Below are 20,796 nucleotides of genomic sequence, written 5' to 3' on the forward strand. Positions count from 1 at the left end.
ATGTATAAGAAATATTTAATATCCTTTGATACTTCATCTTTTATCAAGTTAATCCAAAAGCTAGAAAAAACTATTTTGGAATTTAATTACGTTTTAGAGTTTAATAGATTATGTCAACATGTATTTCAGGAGACTCACAGCAGGCATTTGTTGATTAAATCACATATTTTCGCTTTTAAACAGGTAAGAAACTGCTCATTATTTCCAGATTAATTTGTACAAGACTTTACATTTTAACGTATACATTATGTCCACAAACAATAATGTCTGTTGTTGCTTTCTGAACTAGAACCTTAAAATCAAGAGATCATAAAATCAACTAGAACCTTAATCACAATATTAATGCCGGACTGCTATTCACCAAAAATATTTTTTTAGAAATGGGAATATCTCATAAAATCTAACTAAAAGATAATAATGAAGGTAAGTATCTGAATATACTTATGAAGAATCAGTAATGAATTAGTACCCTTGTTGAGAAATATTGCGCTACTTTCATCAAACTGAAGAAGGTGGGCAGGGAGTGGTGTCATAATTCCATAAATTTATTAAGAAGAGGAGAAGGCTCTCCTCTAGGAACATATGGAAAGAAAAATAACATAGGAAAGAAATACTGACAACTTGGTATTTGAAACTTAACTCAATATAAATAGCCCAAGAATTTTTATCACGGGTCTTTGCGCTATGATACATAATAACATTTGTTATGTTAATAATAACATATATAATATTTACAACATTAATAATAACATATATACTCATTGATTTTCTAAATTTAGAATTTGCATCATAAATCCTAAGATATATGAAAAATGTAAGTTGTTTATACTTATAACTGCATACAATAAGAAAACACTTATTGTTATTGGTATACTTATGGAGTGGGTCGAGTTAAATACACTATCTTCCTCAAATCTCAACACTCTCCATCTTTTAATGTATTGATTGATTTTTATTACTAATAGCAATTACTCTTGAGCTATACACAAGTATTGCCTCTATATAATGCTTATTTATATTATATTACAAACTACAGTAACAATCGTGTTTTCAATTGTTACTACAATGTTGAACATAACAAACCGTTGGACTCCTGTTATCTAGAAATCTGACGAAATATAAAACATATGCAAAAATAAGCATTATGAAAAGGATCTGGGAGCTATCAAACACTTGTCATTCATTGCTATGTCCTATAATGCATAACTAATGTATGACCATTTATTTCATAAACCTTGAGTATCTGCAATTTTGAATCTATAAGAGATGTGAAACATTTCAACATTAAAAGTTGTTTATAATGTCCTGTGATGCAGAAAAATTTGTTTTTATGAGTCTAGGAATGGTAAGAATCACTCAAGTTAACATTTTTTTTTCAAATACAAATAGTGGTTATATAGAAATTTTTATTGGTTAAAGATGGTTAAGGAAATCATCCAAGCTATGTGCAAGTACTCTATCGCACCAAATTTTATTCTAGACGTAAAAAATTTCACAGTCATCGTGTTCACAGTCTCACGTTATATTGCATAAGCATATAAACTCATAACAACAACAACAACAACACACACACACACACACACACAATAGGTTAGTTCAAATACAAAATAATGACTGTTAATATTACTTAAGTATTTATCCCTTTCGACAACATTATAAGTAGTTATCACATAATACTCTCTAGGTATTACTAATTGAAACAGTAATCATATATATCAGCACAATCTGATACGTCGAATGATTCAAGGTTGTCCTTGCAGATGTTGTTTGCTTCGAGAGCAGCGTCAACCCTCTTTTGACTCTCGCTGCACAACCCATTCCTGGATCTGGAGAGCACGATAACCAGCGGCTCTCCTTCAGCTGAAAAGCGATAAAGACGACGGTAGTGGTGCAGTAAATTTGAGATAATCTTACGGTTTAGTTATGTTTCAGCAAGAACTACAAAAACAACTAACGAACCATGCCCTTGACAAGTTATTATTATTCGAATCTACAAAACTCAATTAAATTTTGAGTTATAGAGGCCCTCTACCCCAAAATAAAACTTCTTTTTATAGTAAAATTTTAAATTGGTATTTATTCAAGAATCATAAAATAAGAAAATGTGTATTTTATTTTTTTATTGAGCAGTGCCCTTTACCTGTTGGTAGCGGGTTATAAAAACTTTTATGGGAATAACAGAAATTTATTTAATATTCTAAATATTTAATCTTTCAATTTGCAACCTATAGCACAAACATTGTATTATAGTAAATATTTCAATTACATGTAGTTTATTTGCTGCCTGAATACTGCAATAGTTTTATCTCCCTGTGTCAAATGTGCTAACCCTGTGACAGTCTTTTGGGAGGATGAGACATCCCAGCAGTTTCGTTCAGTGCGTGTGGCATATAAAGTTGACTTTTGTTGACATTCATTAGAAAACTTTAAGTATAAATTACTAATATCATGTACTATCTAATAAATGAAATGGATAATGTTAAGGGAACACTTTAATTAAAAGTAAATCATTAATAAAATATTATAATTATATAGTAATAGATCGTAACTGACGCCCGTCTATTACTTCAGAAAGCTTATAGAAGAAACATTTGAATGAATTTGTTTTTATTTCATTTAACATTTACAGTTCGTTGTAGCTTACGGGATGTTGAACGATGATATTTTTGAAAAAAGAAAATGTACTTTTTTATTTTGATTAATATTTATATATAGTTGTCTATCAACTAAAATATATCACACACGCAATAAATCTCATTAAAAATAGTTCAAATCTTTTTTTGAAAGCTTTCGTTCTTCCAGCGCTCTGAACTAAAAATAACGGGTACGATATGTTGAAATGTTAGTGTATTGGGATTGCAAGGCCTATTTGTATGTTAAAGCCAGCAAACCGCAAGACAATGTTCAAGTGGTTGGGAATCAGAATCAGAATGTTGAAAGTCATGTCTGGCGGGAAACAGCTTTCAGATGGAAAACCACTAAAAGGTAAAGGAAGATTTATTGACAATTTTCTTGAGTTGCAGAGCTACGATGGTAAGGCTATAAGAGATAATGGAGACAGTTTAGATAGCATGTACAGAGTAGTATGGGCTACATAATGTCACCTGCTCTCTACAGATGCAAAAACAACTAATCAACTTTGCCTGCCATCCCAGAAACATGGTGCAAATATAGCAAGGACCCATAAGCCTGCAAATATAAGAAGTCAATTCTAGAACCTGTAAAGTGTGAAATAAAGCATGTGTAGAAATATTTGGGTAAAAAGGATTTGCTGAGAAAAAATTGCATTAACGTACTCAAAACGTCAATGAATAGTTCAATAACATTGTTTTGGAGTGCAGAATACGGAATATCAATTTTGTAAGCATAAAAGCACTTGGGTTGGGAGCTTAAGATGCAAACATATCTTTTAATGGTGGAAGTTTGGTGAGAATAGGAGTTTTAGAGGAAATAGGTATTCAAGGTTTAGGCAAAAATACAATTTTAGCTCTTCAAAATTTGACAAGGTTAGACTAAAAAAGTGGATAGGGCTTTGAAAGAGATGCCAAGGAAGGCAGAGTGAAAAAGGAGACCACAATGTGAAGAACTAAATAATGATGACTGCTGCACAGGTAGGTTTTAACTCACACACACACACATATATATATTACACGGGCTCTTATGAGCTGTTGAACTCCCCAGTGAACTCGTACGGCTAAATTTATTTTCTTAAATTAATTTAGTGATAAATTATGTATTCACAAGTTACCGTTGGATACCAGTGTTTTGCATGAACTTCAAAATATTACTTAAATTTATTTAAGTATTTTTCTTTGTGCTCTAACTATATTACTGAGCCATTCTCTCTTATTTCGTAAATTAATGTTTTAAAATCATAATGAGATATCAATATACTCTATATACTCACATGTCAACACACTACAGAAGTAAAATATTATGAATGTTTCATGGTTATCTGTGTCTAAGGCAGCCCCTACATTAATTGCACCAGCTGCAACAAATACATCTAGTTGGAAGGTTAGTGTCTTAATTCATGTTCTGAAAATATTTAAAGGCACAATAATAAATAAAAATTTCAGAGTACTCTAGATAAGTGAAAAGAACGGTTTCAGAATATTAAATAGATTTGAGTTGATTTTCTGCAAAAAAAAAACTATTATATCCGCTTAATTTCATGATTCACCACGTAATTTTACAAGATATTTTACAAAAATTTAGATGAAGTTTTTGCAAAAAATTAAAAACCAAGTTTGGTTTTGGGGAACAATGGATCAAAGTGGGTGGATAAGAAGGTCAAACTCGATTTCTACACAATTTACTTTGACGCAATATCACCCAAATTGACGCAGGCATAAATGAAGAAAATAAAAACGTATATTGATATCAAAGTTAAGGCCTAAGTGGCGGAGCTTCCTGGCCAAAATAAATTAAAATGCATTAATATATCATTATTTACGTATCAATAGTTATTTAAAGAAATTGTCATAGATATTCTATGGAATAAAAGTTACCAATAATGGTTGTTCGGTTCCATTTGAGCCAAGGATTTAGTGGACGTTCGGGTAGCCATTGGATTCACAGTGATTACGATCTGCTGCGGCCAGCTAGCCAGCCTCGGTCTTCCCTTTACCCTTTTTGACCCACTAACTTTATTAGTTATTTATAATAGTCCATACAGAATACAATTAGTTATCATTTTTCTGTATAAAACAAATTTCATTAACTTACTACAATATAATTTATAGATTACTTTGAAATAGGCTATTTTTAATATTAATGATAACCGATGACATATAAACTACGAACTAGATTGGTTTGTTCTTTATTTTTCTAGAAAAAAGTCTCTATTTCTATTATATCGATCTATCTGACTATCAGATATTTTTATCCCTGACCATCCTTGGCCTTGATGGCAAGAGGACAAGCTGGTAATCGGTTACTATTAAATAACCCTGTTACTCTAATAATCCTCTATATAACGCTTACATCTAGACCTTACACGTCTCGTCGTACTCTGACATGTTCTTAATTGCCAGTCCCGGTCGAACTCAAAAATTGCTACTCAAAAATATCATCAGACAATTTCAACTCTACAAAAATATAGTTTTTTTATATATTATACCATTACACCCTACATGTCTTATAGATGTGGACCACAATTGACATTAACCTGTTAAATATTAGATTTCAATCAAGGGTAGTGGTAAAGTCACCAAGCCTTCTGGTGGACGAACGAAATCGGCGAGCCTAAGAGAACTGCACTAATTTGCAGACGCAGAGCGCACCGACCGGAAACCGGAAGCTATAGCTAGCTCGGCAGAGCATAAGGCAAAGAAAGCTCTGAGTGCAGCAATCCGTCTGAGCAAGGTGCAAAGCTGGCGTTAGCTCTGCAAGAAGGTGGACTCGGAGAAGAGGATACAGACTTCTGAGAAAAAAGCTCATAGGAATGGAGGCTAACAGCACGGAAATGCCTCCTGGAATGATTTCGGCGATCGTGGAAGCTATCTTCTCAAGTCACCCTGTGAGGCGGGAGGAGAGAGTAGCGAGGTCCGTTCCAGACGTTCCCAGTTTTATGGAGCAGGAGGATGTAGCAGCGGTGTCTACCATACGCAACAAGAAGGCTCCAGGACCTGATGGCAATCAAGCTGAGGTTCTGAAGGTTTGTGGCGGGGAGTTATCCGCTCCTGCTGCTAAATATGTTTAAAGCATGTTTGGTAGCGGGTGTGTTCCCGTCGCGCTGGAAGGTTGCTAGGTTGGCGCTGATCAACAAAGGCAAATGTGACCCGAACTGCCCGTCGGCATACAGGCCACTCTGTATGCTTGACACCGAGGGGAAGCTCTATGAAAGGTTGCTGAAACCCAGATTGCAGTCATCCATCAAAGCCACCGGAGATCTCTCTGCCCGGCAGCACGGCTTTCGAAAGCGATACTCAACTATGAGCGCGATTACAGAGTTGGTCAGTGCCGTCTAGCAAGCCAGAACAGCTTGTCACCAGGCTCGGCCGATAGTGCTATTGGTCACTCTTGACGTCAAGAACGCGTTTAACTAGCAGAGGTGGGAGGACATGTTTGAGGCGCTACAGCGGGACTTCAGCGTGCCCCACTATCTCCTGGTCGTTGTGCAGGACTATTTGAAGAACCGTCGGCTGTTTGCATGAAATCAACGTCGGCAGAAGAACGAAAGAGGTCACTGTCGGTGCGGCTCAAGGGTATATTCTCGGCCAAGATCTATGGAATATTTCATACGATGGTTTGCTTCGCCTCGAGATGTCCCACGACGTCTTTCTCGTGGATTATGCCGATGACGTAGTCATCACCGCGAGGACTCCGGACCTGGCCCAGTTACGCCTTAATCAGGTAATGATTCGGGTAATGCCTGGATGACGAGCCACGGACTTGAGCTGGCGGTTGCCAAGACGGAGATCGTTATGCTCACTCGACGGAGAATCCCCACTCTGATCTCTATGAGGTGTAGAGGTTCGGACAAGGACTGCGGCGAAGTACCTGGGAGTGTTACTTAACTATAAGGTGGTTTTTATCTCTCGGCAGGCTGATGGCTAACGTAGGGGCCCTAGGTCAAGTAAGAGTCGCCTCCTCATGTCTACTGTAAACTCACCCCTTTTGTATGGCGCAGAGGTTTGGGTGGGTGTCATGAGAATAAGGCGATACAGTCAAAGGCTGTTATTGGCACAGAGAAGAGCAGCACTTAAGGTCGCCTGCGTCTACCGCACCGTTTCCGGTTCGGCCGTGGTGGTCGTGGCTGGGGTGATTCCTATTGATCTGCTGTCTATCGAGAGACAAACCGTCCTTCGTGAGGCTGCTGAGCGGGGTGGAGAGTACGCCCTGGTTGCTGCAAGGATGTAGGACTATGCAGGTTTGGCAACGGAGGTGGTCGTTGGATCAGACGGTCGCTGGACCTTCCGTCTCATTCGAGAGCTTCATCCCTGGATAGCTCGTGGCCACGTGGAAATAGATTTCTACCTGTGTCAATTCCTGACGGGGCACGGTTACTTTAGGAATTACCTCTACAGGGTGGAAAAAGTCAGGTTGCCTCGGTGTGCATACTGTCCGGAGGGGATGATGATAAGGATGTGATCACACCTTCTTCGCTTGCGGGCGTTTCACCGAGGTCAGGCAAACGCTCGCTACCACAGTTAGCGATGTTTCGGAAGACACCACTATGGAGCTGATGTTGCAGAGTGAAGATGCATGGAATGCAGTCACCACTAATGTAAATGCGATCCTTTATCAGACGCGTAAAGACGAATGCGTGGCTAACCCCTAGCTTCCGAAACAAGTAGTTTGGTCCTGGGTGGGACATAAGACACACGGACCAGGCAAGATATCATCTGTAAGAGTTCCGGCCTGGGTCCTCCGTGGCACGTAGGGGGTTTAGTAGGTACTCCGTGCGCAAATGCTTTCCCCCACCGTAAAAAAAAGTGTTTTAATTGGTAAAGTGTTTAGACTTATTAAGGTGCATCTCCAAGATGAATGAGATTTTTAAGTACAAATTCCAAATATTTTTAGAACCCATAAAAAATAAATTGTTTAATAGATTTTATGGGACAAACGCTCTCCTACGTTACAAAATAATTAGTTTAATGAGATATCCTCCTACAAAAATACTTTAATATTATAATTAAGTATGTTACTCTTAAGCAAGATTTACTTACTAGAGTCATCTATTAAGTAGAATATTCCATAGGGTTGAGTTGGGTCAACGATTGTTGTTACCGAATGCTGCATTTCATATACCTGGGTCCTGTTGGAATTCGTAAATATTAAACAACAAAGATAACAATAAAAATATTCATCACATAAAATTCTGTTATATTACTTTGAATAAACATTCTTAATGAAATAAAACGTTAATCAGAAAACAAACCCATTTATTTTACGTTTATTTTATAACCCATCATTATATTACAAAAACTAATTTTCATTTTGCGTTCTGTAAGAGAGGATCTGTTGTGTCCATCATCAATATACATTATTGCTTTTGATCAGCTACATTAGGATGAATTAAAACAATGGATATTTCATGCTATAGATGATCCCGACACACTTCTATGTGAAAATCACCAAACAATGCTAAATTCAATAAGTTTATTGCACTACCTAGGAGTAACAATATACGACAAACTTCCTTTTTGCGAGCATCTCGTTAAAAAATCGCAACGAAACAAACCCATCAAATCGGTGGCCTATACAATGGGCCATGAACCAGAAAATTCCTTATAGAGGTGGTTCACTCTATCCTGCTCTATAGAGTGGAAATATGAGCAAATATCCTGAAACTAAAGAGTTATAGGCGTGAGATAGCAACAGTACAGCAGAAAGGCGTTCTCAGAGTTGCCTGCGCTTACCACACGGTCTCCGAAGCGGATACCCTGGTCAAAGCGGGAGCTCCACCCATCGATATGCTAGCTGAAAAAAGGTCAAACCTCTTTGAACTACAAAACCCGAAATTCCAACACAATAAAAACGACGGGACCCAGCGCCTACTTTTTCAAAAACTTGCCTAAAACACTCTCGTTATGTTTGGATAAAACGATGAGCACAAATTTTCGTTTGAAGTAATGGAAGAATTACATAACCATCACCGACGCGATTTTAGGAAAGGAGCCCGGCAAACCTAGTAGCACTAATGCTAGTGCTTAAAGAAAACTGGCCTAAATCTCTGCTAAGGACGGGGGACTCTTCGAGATAAATATTGATAACGACGCCAATAACACCGGAGCAGACCTCCGGAGAGTAAGACGAAATTAGACAGAAGTATTGCTAACACGGCAAATTTACATGCAAGGAACGAAGTTAGAGGTGGTTTTTATCAGTATGGGGATCTTCATGTTTTCTATACCTGGTACATGTTCTAGCCCATAAAACAGGCAAAACATCTAATCCTGACGATACGTAAAACGTATTTTCTCTCCTGAAAAAACAGATACATCCGTACGCGCGTGTTTTAACACACAAACTAATTTTTTTTAATTTCAAACGGTCGGGCTAAATTGAATATCGTTCATAGATTTTAATTCGTGTCTGACATGATTACAATACACTTACTCTGTATTGTATCCGAACAAAGTGGCGTTGTACTTAGAAATTCTGGGTGGAAGAAGATCCGTGGTGTACACTAACCCAGTACACCTGCAGGGAGGTTGGTTGTCTGTGGATAGATTACACAGTTTGTTGTATACACAAAATGCGTTTTAAATATGTCATTAAATAAATTCACAAACTATTAATACCGATTAAATAGATAATTTTAATATTAATGCGTAATAAAAAAACTATAAAAGGTTCAATTAAAACTTGTATTGAAATAGTTAATTTTCATTTTAAATACTGCATATTGTAATATTTTATTTACTATATAAGTAAATACTACAACAGCTAATGTAATAAATATGAAGCTTTATAAAAACTAAAAAATATTGTTTAACAAGATGACACAACGTCAAGTAATCCAAGATCACAATTTACGGGATTCTTCTTTAAATAAACATTTTATTTGCTTACTGGTCGGTCCACATTGTCCAGAGTTTGATTTACTCGCACGAACTATCCACCAAGTTCCTTCAGCCTGAAATAAGTGGTTAATTAATATCTGCTGACACAAACTAAATATAATGGTATCTTTCACTCGCTTTTGTATCTAAATACTTAGTTTTATTCTGGTCTTCAAAATATGTAAGAGTGTTTATAAAAAAGACATTATAAATTAAATTTGCTTTTTGGGAAAATCTCTAATTATATTAAACTATTATACGTAAAAGAATGTTTAAAATGTAGTTTTATTTTAGCTGTATTGTTTAAAGAAATTTATATGTAGGTGTAAGTTATATTTCTACGAAATATTCCTTTTCAACACTTTTACCATGTTTTTGTTGTTTCATAACTATGGCCTGGCATTATATACTGATATCCATATTGGTTTTTAATAAAACAAAAGAGAATATCAATAAGTTATTTCATAGGTTTACAATATTTAACATAAATAAAGCGGCAGATTGAATTGTAATAGATTGGTTGATGTGTTCTGAAAACCAAACTGCAACTAGGTATCCAATAATATAATTTGTTTCAGAAAGTTGACTTTGTCATAAAAGGTCGTGTTTTATGCGGTGCTGTGTTTCAATGAAATCATTTGAGGAAGGCAAAGATAAAAATTTTAAGCATATGCATTTTATATTATTACAGTTAGAGTAAGAAAAATTACATTAAAATGTTATTAGTTTTGTATTTCATTACTAAATAACGATTTTGATATTTTATAAGATTTTAAACTATTATTATTTAACAAACATTTTATTCTGCTAATCAGCGACGAAAATGTCAATAAAAGTCATTTTTAGACTGACCTTGTCATATAATTTCTGTGATCCACTTAAAAGATAAATCTAACACTTAGTACAATAATATAATAAAAAAAACGTTTAATTAGTTGAAGAACCTGGTTCTGTATTTATGGCTCACGTCGCTTCTGTCTCTGGTACAATGGAAGACATCAATAAAAGTATTATTTTACCAGGCAAATTTAGGGATATGGAGCCCTCTCTAACACTTAAGCTGGGGACCAACGGCTTAAATACGACTTCAGAACCACCAAAAATGGCCGGTCGGGCGGGCTGCTTGCAAGGACAGGATCGATCAGTGGTCACCCATCCACGCAGCAGCTACGCTCGAGGTGGCTTGATCTGGTTATCTTGCTGTAACCGATGTACCAGCTGCAACGTTGCAGTGAATAAAATGTTTTTCCATTATAACGAGTTGTCATTGCGCCACCTGTTTTGTACATGAGATGGAAAAAACAAAATGGCCTAATGAGTTCGGAGGAGTATTAGGCAAACAACTTGATAAATGTCATGAGCTTCCAGTAGTAACGTACTCACCAACTGAGGACAGCCTTCCGGATCTAAAAGTGAAAATATCTAAGTACCGATCAAAAGTTTTTACTGGAAATGTGCAAATCGATCTCAATTGGAATTTGCCTCCCTGATATAGCTGTGGAGAAACCAGGAAAGTTAGCACATCCACGAGGCTGATGTTGGCTAGTCGCATTCTCCGGTTGTATGATGGAACAGAGAACCCTTAACAAAATATGTATATAATTATGAACCTATTAACACTGTTTTAAACTTTTACTTTCCTACTATGTACATTTTGAATTCTGGGAATTCATCTTCAGGTACTAAGGTTAAGTTAAATTATGAAAATAAATAATTAAAACCGAATTGTCATGTGTTTTTTCACTACCTTTGTAGCTAAATCTGTTGTAAAATTTAATGTATGATCAATGTATATTTTTTTTAAAAGTCTATTGAATAATACATTTTTTGTTAGAAAATCTTTGCCATTTAATAATATATTATGATCAATTTTGAAACTATTGTAAATTTCTAAATGTTCTAAAGTAGATAATAGGCGACTTTTCTTGCCTGTGTGTAAAGTTTCAAGATTGTTTTCGAAATTAGTGTATGTATGGCCGGTGTTGTCTTAATGGTCTGGATATTTGGAATTTGATGATGTTTTCAATGATTTTTATGTGTTCATTAAATCTAATTTTGAAGGATCGGCCGGTTTGTCTAATATAGTGAGACTGACAATCGTTCCAATGTAAATTGTATACTCCACTATTGTTGAATTTAGATTGTGGTTTCTTGAATTGCTTTTGTTTTTTATTAAAAGTCCCAGGTTGTTCGAGGTTTTGAAAGCCAATTGATATCCTTGTTTCTAAATGATTTATTAATTTTGTGATAATGTTTACCAAAGTAGTATGATTGAATGTATTTGATATCTTTTTCTTCTTTATTCTTATTTTTCTTTCTTTGTGTAGTTCTTCGATAATATACCAATCATGCTTGGTTTATATCCAAGATTTTTGGCTATGTATTTAATAATGTCTAATTCTTTATAAAAATCTTCAGTTTTTATTGGAATTTTGTGTAATCTGTCAATCATTGATTTGAATGCAGCCATTTTTTGGTGATGTAGGTGATTCGATGAGGAAGGAATAAATAAATTTGTGTATGTCGGTTTTCTGTAAATTTTGAAATTGTGCTTTCTGTTAATCTTGGTTGTAGTCAGATCAAAGTAGTTTATTGCATTATTTTCTTTAATTTCACTTGTAAAATTTAGATTATGATGGATTTGTTTTAAGTAGATTTTGAACATGTCTATTAATTTGTCTTTCATTTCCTTTGAATAGACATATTATATCATCAACATATCTGTAATAATTAATTATTTGTGTTAGATGTTTGTTTTTATAGCTTAGTATCAATTTGTATTCTATGTTGTCAAGGGATATATCAGCCAGTAATCCGGATAGTGGTGATCCCATTGGTAATCCTTCATGGTGTAAATGAAATGAAATGAAACGGAAATTCCTTTATCTAAACAGGCAAAGTTAGGGCCTCATGGCCCTTTCTTACACTTAACCTGTCTGAACAATAATTTTTTAACAAATATTAACCAAATTAATATAACACTAATCTATCTTACTAAATACATTAAATTAAACATTAATCTAAACACTTAAAAATTATAAATATGATACTTCTAAAAAAAATAAATTCAAATATAGTTATACAATCATAACACAAAATAATATTACAACTTCCATTTTTAATAAGAACCAAAAACTATATTTAATACCTAATAACAATAATTTATAAATATATAATAAGAATATTTTAGAAATAAATAATATATATGGTGTTTTATCTCACTCACACTCCTCACACACAATGCCAGCACCACACCCATACACCCCTAGGTGTATGTAGTTGTTAAATGTAAAGTAATTTTTGTCTTAGAGTTAATTTTGTGAGTTGAAGTATTTCTTCAATTTCTTGTGTATTTAGAATGTTCTGTTCTGTTAAATTATTTTTAATTATAAACATTGTTTCTTGGATCGGAACATTTGTGTATACATTTGTTATATCGAAGGATACAAACTTACTGTTCTTGGGTATATCTATATCATTAATTTTGCTTACTAGGTCAATGCTGTTATGTCTTATGTCAGTTTTAAATTTGTAATGTTCTTTAATTTTGCTGTCCATTTATTTTGCTAATTTATAAGAAGCATTTTGAAAACTTTATTGGCTGATATATTTCTTTATATCTCTAATACCTTCAAAAAAATTTAAAACATTAAGAGATTATATAGTTAAGGTGTACGCTCCCATCAGGTGAAACATTAAGCTGAAGCCGTCTTGTGAAAATGGAGCTTAAAACTTATGGTGACTGATTTCGTTTTCACGTTACCTTTCCCACAAGCTCCTCTAAATAATTTACCCACTTATTCAAATAAACGGCTCACCCGCTGCTCTGCATGTTAGGTGATAAGAGAGAACACATTCTAGAGTAGGTCTCCGACAACTTTTTAAGGCAATATAAAGACATAAATATGAGGTACAAAATTTTGTGATAATTAAACTAAACGTCAAAGCTGAAGATTACACCGAAATTATAAACTAGGCTGATGTAACAATCACAGAACCACCAAAGACAAAGCACGTGACTAAATAGGACTTAACCAAGTACATAAGTTAATAGAAGATGATCTGATGCATTCTATTGACTTTGCACGTTTTCTCTGTCACACAAAAGCAGTGGAAAGAGTAATCAAGTTTGTAACAGAATCACCACTCTGTGTTTACGGTCTCGAAGAAAGAATTCGATTTGTTAAGGCCAGTATCGCTTTACACAAGATGATGCCAAAATTTGAAACAGACACTTTACCTACAATTTTTAATTGAGTACATTGGATATTGGTTTGGCTTTGTTACAATGATTCATTTGTATATTATTTGTATTTTATGAATTTAAGTGTGTTTAATGAATAGAATGTGACTTTCTTGCATAGGTTAATATCTTTCTACTCTTTAATTTGGTTCAAAATCATCACTGTACCATAAAGATAAAAGGAAAGTGAATAAAAGTCATCACAATATAATACTTACCAATATCTTACTACTATAAAGCCAAAGGAGTACATAAAAAAATATTTTTTATTTTGACTTTTAATACCTACTAAGTGGGCCTATAAAATTATGACAGCAGCAAACGCGTTTTTTCATGATTTTGGAGTTTTATTTAAATTGAAGTAATAAACATAAAATACTATCAAACCAAAACAACAACAGCAAATTCTAGAAAGTTTGAAAATTAATAGACAATTAACTATTTTCAAGGATTTGGGGCAACTCAAGATATGTTTTCTAGCAAAATAAAACTTTGTAGAATTACCTTTCACATAAAATGACCAATTTATTTCACTATTAGGATGTGTAAAAAACTATTTTTTGCCCTATACCAACGTTCCAACCACTATACATGTTCAATGATTTATTGGTATACTTATTTTTTTAACATAGTTTTTAATTTATAACATCTTGAAACTAACTTTGTAAAAACCTTCCTTTTAGTTTACGTTTTACATAGTAATTATTGGCAGTTCTTACGTTTGCAGTAGCTGGGGTTATAGGAGTCACTCCTGGACAGAGGTCTCTAACGTCAACGGCCAACACGCCAGGACACCAAGAGTAAAAAGAACAATCCAGAGGAAACCATTGTATAATATCTCTCTCCCTAGGACAAAGACAATAGTTTGTTCTAATAATCAGTTCCAGGCATATATGTTTACCCAATGTAAAATCCTTATACCAAAGCTTTCTTAAATATACTTTTTATTGTTAATCAGATTTAATCTCGTTTTAATACAAATTTAATCTCCGAAATTTAGTTAAATATTATTCTAAAATACTTAATAGTTGTATAAATGATATAAGCCTGATATAATAGTGAATCGCACGTATAAAATGAATTTTAAAATACAGAAAAAAGCTGAATTTTACTTTTTAATTTGCTCTGGTAAAATGTACAAATATTATGAGCAGATAAATAATCAGAATTAATAAGTTTGGTAAGTTAAATTTTTTTTTACTACGACTTCTCGTCTGTACTAACTATTGAACATAAATTCCAAACAGTTCATATAAATTCCTAACTTAAATTATTAATTAAATGCTATAAATTTGGTCAAAATATATAAATATACAAATATATATATATATATATATAAATCTTATATATATATATATATATATATAGCTGAAAGAAGAAGTCATTGTCTACACAAAAATAAAAAGCTCAGTACATAATACATCCCGAGAACAGGACAGTTTGGAGGCAGTGTATTCACGTTACTAGTAAGAAAACAGCTCAGAAATTTCGTAGTTGATTTCAGATAATATTGTACATGAAATCATTATTATCAGTATGACAATGAGTAATGCTGAAGTATTTAAATTTATATTATAGATTGACTTTTAAGTAATTTCTTGGCTAATTAATTATACACCTATGTCATTTAACTTACACTAAATCTTAACTACCTCTATTATTCTTTTCCCTCTCCAGAAAGATAACATTATTAGTTAATGTTGGTTTGAAACCACACCATTGTTACCAGTACTAGAGGACAGGTATAGGCCCTAATTCATAGTTTTGTTTCTGTTTTATATTACATAAAACAATTTGTTTTTAGTCTAAAAAGAGATAAATGCTCATGAGAGATTTACAGAATCAAATATGAAGATGGAAATAATTGTTAACCCTCCATCAGGCGCTTAAAATTAGAAACACCATCAGGCGCTTAAAAATTAGAAACACCATCAGGCGCTCACGGACGTTTTCCTCCAGGTTAGCGAATAATGGATATCATAGTCGTTCAAACTGTTCTTATTTGTTTAAATATTCATACTGATTTAATTACTATGTAATACATTCATTTTTAGAAATTAAATAAAAAGTAATCTCTTATGTAATGAATTTTCCAAATAAGAAATTCAAAATCTTAAAAGATTTTATTGTATAGTAATAACATGATTTTATTTTAAGGAATAATTCAATTAATTGTAAAAATGTTTAACCTGCTGTAATAATATGGAAATTAAATCTTACAAAAATAACATAATTCAATTCTTGAGATATTATACAATTTTAATCTCAATTACTACTCTGAAAACAAAATTTATTCTTTACTATACATTTTTTAAACACTACATAAAGTTTCAAAAACATTTTCCTTCTGGTTCTTATAACGACAATGTTCACTCCATTAACAGTACTGAAATGTTCCCTAGCACACTGGTGCTGTACTGACAAGTCTCTCGTCTTCATTCTCCATTTCACAAAATTCAAATAAAATATATTGTAAAACTTAAAAAGAAACCATCACAGGTCACACATTTAGGCGCACACACGGATTATTACTCATAAAAACTATACACAATAAGGCGCTCACGGAGATTTCGTCCAAGCACTACAAACACAACATCGGGCGCTCACGGAGGAATCGTCCAGTCTCGCACTGAAGTAGACCTCATACTGGCAGATTTTGACAAATATAAGCGGGAGGCTATTGTTTCGCTTACCCGAAAGATGCTCGTGAAGTACACTGCGGGAAACTGCTGCCAACATCACAAAAGTAGTACTATTTTTAATAATAAAAAATACACGGAGGAAAACTCCGTTTAGCGCCCGATGTAGGCCTAATACTCATTTGATCATCATTTCTCAGAAAAGGTTACATAATAGTTATATATTTTATATTGATTTAAAATAGTATTCATTGTCATGAAAAGAAATGTAAATAAAAATATATAACGTTCTGTTTTTGGCCAAGGGAACTATTCACCAAGTTCTAAAGCATCTCTATGTACTTTATATCAAGAATTAAAACAAAAAGAGACAGCGAGAATGAGAGAGAGAAGCTTTATTACATAAGCATTGAACTTTTAAATGGTGTCAAAATATCAAAGTGTGACTATTACGAAATTCAAGTGTTATAAGTGTGACGTCTGAAAATTTTACCTTCTTTAACGATGTGTATTTGTGTTTCTTGGAAAGTTTAGCTTAGTTCAAATGACAGCAACCTCGCTGATGTAAATGGCAAACATTGGAGGAGGATGTGAAGAGTGTTGAGGACTTCCGTGCAACTATCTTCTGTTGAAGACCTCCTAAGAACTCTAAAAGAACGTCGGTGTGTTTAGGAAAATAATTTTCCCTAGAAGATTATCCGTACCTAAGGTAGGATTCTACGAATACATGGTACGCTGCCGGTTTCACGTTGACTGTTTTATTACTGTTGATTCTTATTAAGACGAAGATGGAAGATTTGAGTCTTTGGAAGTGGTGGTCAATTTTATTTGGGTATCTAAACGAAGCTCTTGATCCAGGATTATTCCAACGTGTTTGATTGATTTAAACAGCTTGAATGCCTAGAGGGGGACAGGTGATAAGAATACTTGCCGAGTTTTGCTCTCGATTAAATTCAGATAATTGTTAGCGCAATATTCCGTGGCTTTGCTGATCTGTTGATTTCTAGAGTTTCTAGTCCTTTTTTACTGGTTAAGACTACCGAATCATTTACAAATGATGGTATAGTTTTACAGGTCCATGTATGCAGGGAGGTCTGCTGAAAATAGTGCGAACAGGACAGGTCTCAGCACATAACCTTAGGGAACCCCCTACATACATCAAACAGTTCTGATCTGACTACGTTAGTTATTCCATTTAAAGTATGCTTGATCTTAACTAGCTGCAGTCTGTCATAGAAATAGGACCCGAATCGATGCTTACTCACTTACACCGACATTTCAAAGTTTGTATAAGATGAGCTAAAGTGGTCAAGGCAGTCAAAAGCCTTACTAAGATCCAAGAAGGCTGACAGTGGCTCCATATTCTAAACTTTTAAGGATGTGTTCTACTATGTCTGAGTCTGCGGTGATGGTGGACCTACCAGGTATAAAGTCATTCTGTCCCTTAGCAAAATTTGATCTGCAGAAAAAGTTTATGGAGGCGAGCCAACATCATTTTTCCTAATATCTTAGAAAATGTGGGGTCTAAGAATATTAGTCTTTGATTCCCTATGACATCGGTTATCTCTTTTTGTGAAGTGGGGAGAAACCTTAACGTTCTTCCTGTTTCCAGGAAAGAGCACTTTATTCAAGGATTTGCTTATAATATCGGTTGATGGTGCAAAATGGAAATGGATAGCACCTTTGACCTTATAACCAATAAGGTTCTTCCTTAGACCGTGCGAAGTATGTACCAAGTTTCACGTCTCTAGGTCCTTTATATCAAGAGTTATCTAACAGATGGGCGGATATATTGACAGATGAATAGCTCGTTGACCTTAAAATCAATAAGATTTTTTCTTTGTCTAATCTAACCTATGTACCAAGTTGTAAGTCTATAAGAAATATCTAAAAATAGCTATCGCACAGACGGAAGGACATAAAAAATATTTTAAGAATGTCTTGCGGTAATAATAGAAAATGTTGAATGAACAGTTATAAACTAAAAGTGTTTTATAATCTTAAGGTTAAAAAAAGTTTCATTAACTGCTATTAGTATTAACATGGTTTTTTGGGGCAATAGATGGCTGTGGAATAAAAAGAATATGCCAATACAAAAGGAATTAAATCAGTTAAAAACAAACAAAAAAACAAAAAAGCTAGTGGCAGTTTTTAATTGTCTTCAAGCCAGGGTTTATGTGAATAATATTTTAATTCAAGCATGCATACAGTAAGAAACAGTTGGTTTTCAAAGACATTAACTTAAGTGTTGTATGGTTTCCACTAATCTCATTTTTTTGCTTCTGTGACGAAGACTTAATTTGAGCAATTATTTGAAAAAAATTAATAATTATTCAATATTATTACAGTACCACCTATAGAGTGTAATTACTTTAAACTCAAACATTTTCTTATAAAACATTTGATGGTATGTCACAATGAAACTCACGTAAATTCGCCCATGGAATAACTACTTGGACGGCGTTCATTGGGAGCATAGAGCCTGTACGTATGCGTGGATATGCACATAAACTGATTTTTATCAAGATCTATAGGTTGGTTATACCGAAGATACAAAATGAAATTGTCAGCTGACAATGGAAGTTGACTTTACAGAGTATCAAAAGGAAAACAAATTTAAAACAATTTCTCTGATTGGTTTCTTCTCACCTGATGCTTCTATTTATCCACAGTACAAAAAGCTAAAATTTCCACTTTCTGTTAAGGTTGTTTTGTGCTAAGCTAAAAGGACATTTGTGCTTTTTGAAGAGTTAAAAATTTTTTAGATGGTAAAATTTGAGGGTAGGAGCCGCATGCTGTTATGATTCATGAAGAAGAATTTTAGCATCAATCCGTATTTCCTGCTTGAAAGAAGGGGAGTCCACCTCTGTACCAGCCTCTCAAATAACATTTTGCAGAGGCATAAAACCCTTGTCTCTACGCTAAAAACTACCTTAAGAAGCCCACCAACGCCTTTAGTCAATCTCCACAGTAGACTGGACCTCCTGACCTACTATTTCAAACTAATAGCTTGACATTTTTCCGCTAGTGATGTGTTGTTTCTTGACATACATATTGTTACCCAGATTGAAGTGATACACTAACTGGTTTTTCTATACCCACCTTTTGATATGTATGGGTTTAGCTGGAATATATACAACAGTTAGACATTAACCCTTCTAGTGTTGCCACACTTATGGCACTGTCAAACTCCTCTCCAAAACAATCGTTGCTAACGGTTTATTTACGTCTTAAGGAAAAATTCTCTGTTGATTAAAAAAAAACAGTTTGTGTGCTCAAGCATTGCAAATTAGCTTTAGGCTCCAGGGGACATCCAAAATGGACTATGATATCTAGTACTTAGAGCAAAAATATTTGGTGAAAACAACTTCAATACAATTTTTTTAATCTGCTTCAGTAAAAGTGTTTAATGTTCGAAAATTGAGATATTTATTTAAAATTACTTGATAATCTTACAAATTTAAATATGTAATAAATAGTCTAAAATATTTTGTGAAAATGAATAATGCCATTAAATGACCCATATGAGACACAAAGTAAAACATTTGCGAGTATAAAAAGTAAAAATGTGTTGCCTTGGGTGGTTTAAGTTTCACTGATTTCATTTGCACACAGCTAGCAAGAGCCTTTAACATTAGTTAACGCCAAAAAATAAAAGAAATATTCTATGAGACTCTCATGATGTGGAATTTTAAATATACTATTTTATGATTTAGTTTTTATGATATTTTATGAATTTTTATTATAAAACATCTAGAAATCTCTAGAAAAATAGCTAACAATGTTATAGTAAAAGTCTGTTATTTCGCGAAAATGTTGGGTTTAATAGGTTTTCCATGTATTCTTTTATAACGTTACTTATTCACACGTATCCTCTTAAGTTCTTTTTATCTTTATAATTATATGATGAGTCACCCACCCACTTTGATAATCAAATTGAGTTAATTTCAAAAAACTATTGTATAATTCATCAACCTAATCTACAGGTGTACTTCTGAATTATTCACAGATGAATCAATAATTTATGTAATCCTTCAAAGTTCCTTATTATATCGTATGTCTTCAAAAATATCCAATACATCTTTTTGTAGAACTATAATTTCTTGCATAGTATGTAAAGTATAATTAAGCTACTGTTGCGTGTAATATTTATTGAAAAGTTTTAAAGTATAGCTTTGGTATATTTTTTAATAAATTAATACTTCACTACCTTATTTATTTCTTTATATCGAAGATGGAATTTGCATCCCTTATTGCGGAATTATGTTCAAATTCAGTTCGCCTGAATAAAAAGCTTCACGACTACAATACTTACGGAAACGGGAAGGTGACATTTGCATATCACTACCAGGACTCTTGCCATGTATAAAACATCACCTCTCGCTTGATACAAAATTACAAC

The 20,796-nt window shown here is 33.7% G+C and overlaps 1 protein-coding gene across 1 annotated transcript; it reads right to left on the reverse strand.

Moving 5' to 3' along the window:
* Positions 1-1,613: 1,613 nt before the first annotated feature.
* On the reverse strand, positions 1,614-14,549 carry LOC124371793. The gene is made up of 6 exons (XM_046830147.1): positions 14,475-14,549; positions 9,523-9,586; positions 9,067-9,169; positions 7,674-7,762; positions 3,908-3,991; positions 1,614-1,860 (listed from the first exon to the last, which is right to left on the reverse strand). The coding sequence occupies exons 4-6, from the start codon at positions 7,744-7,746 to the stop codon at positions 1,691-1,693; spliced, it is 327 nt and encodes a 108-aa protein (XP_046686103.1). The 5' UTR covers positions 7,747-7,762; positions 9,067-9,169; positions 9,523-9,586; positions 14,475-14,549; the 3' UTR covers positions 1,614-1,690.
* Positions 14,550-20,796: the final 6,247 nt, after the last annotated feature.

Source organism: Homalodisca vitripennis, unplaced genomic scaffold (assembly GCF_021130785.1).
Source record: "Homalodisca vitripennis isolate AUS2020 unplaced genomic scaffold, UT_GWSS_2.1 ScUCBcl_1995;HRSCAF=6310, whole genome shotgun sequence".
NCBI lineage: Eukaryota > Metazoa > Arthropoda > Insecta > Hemiptera > Cicadellidae > Homalodisca > Homalodisca vitripennis.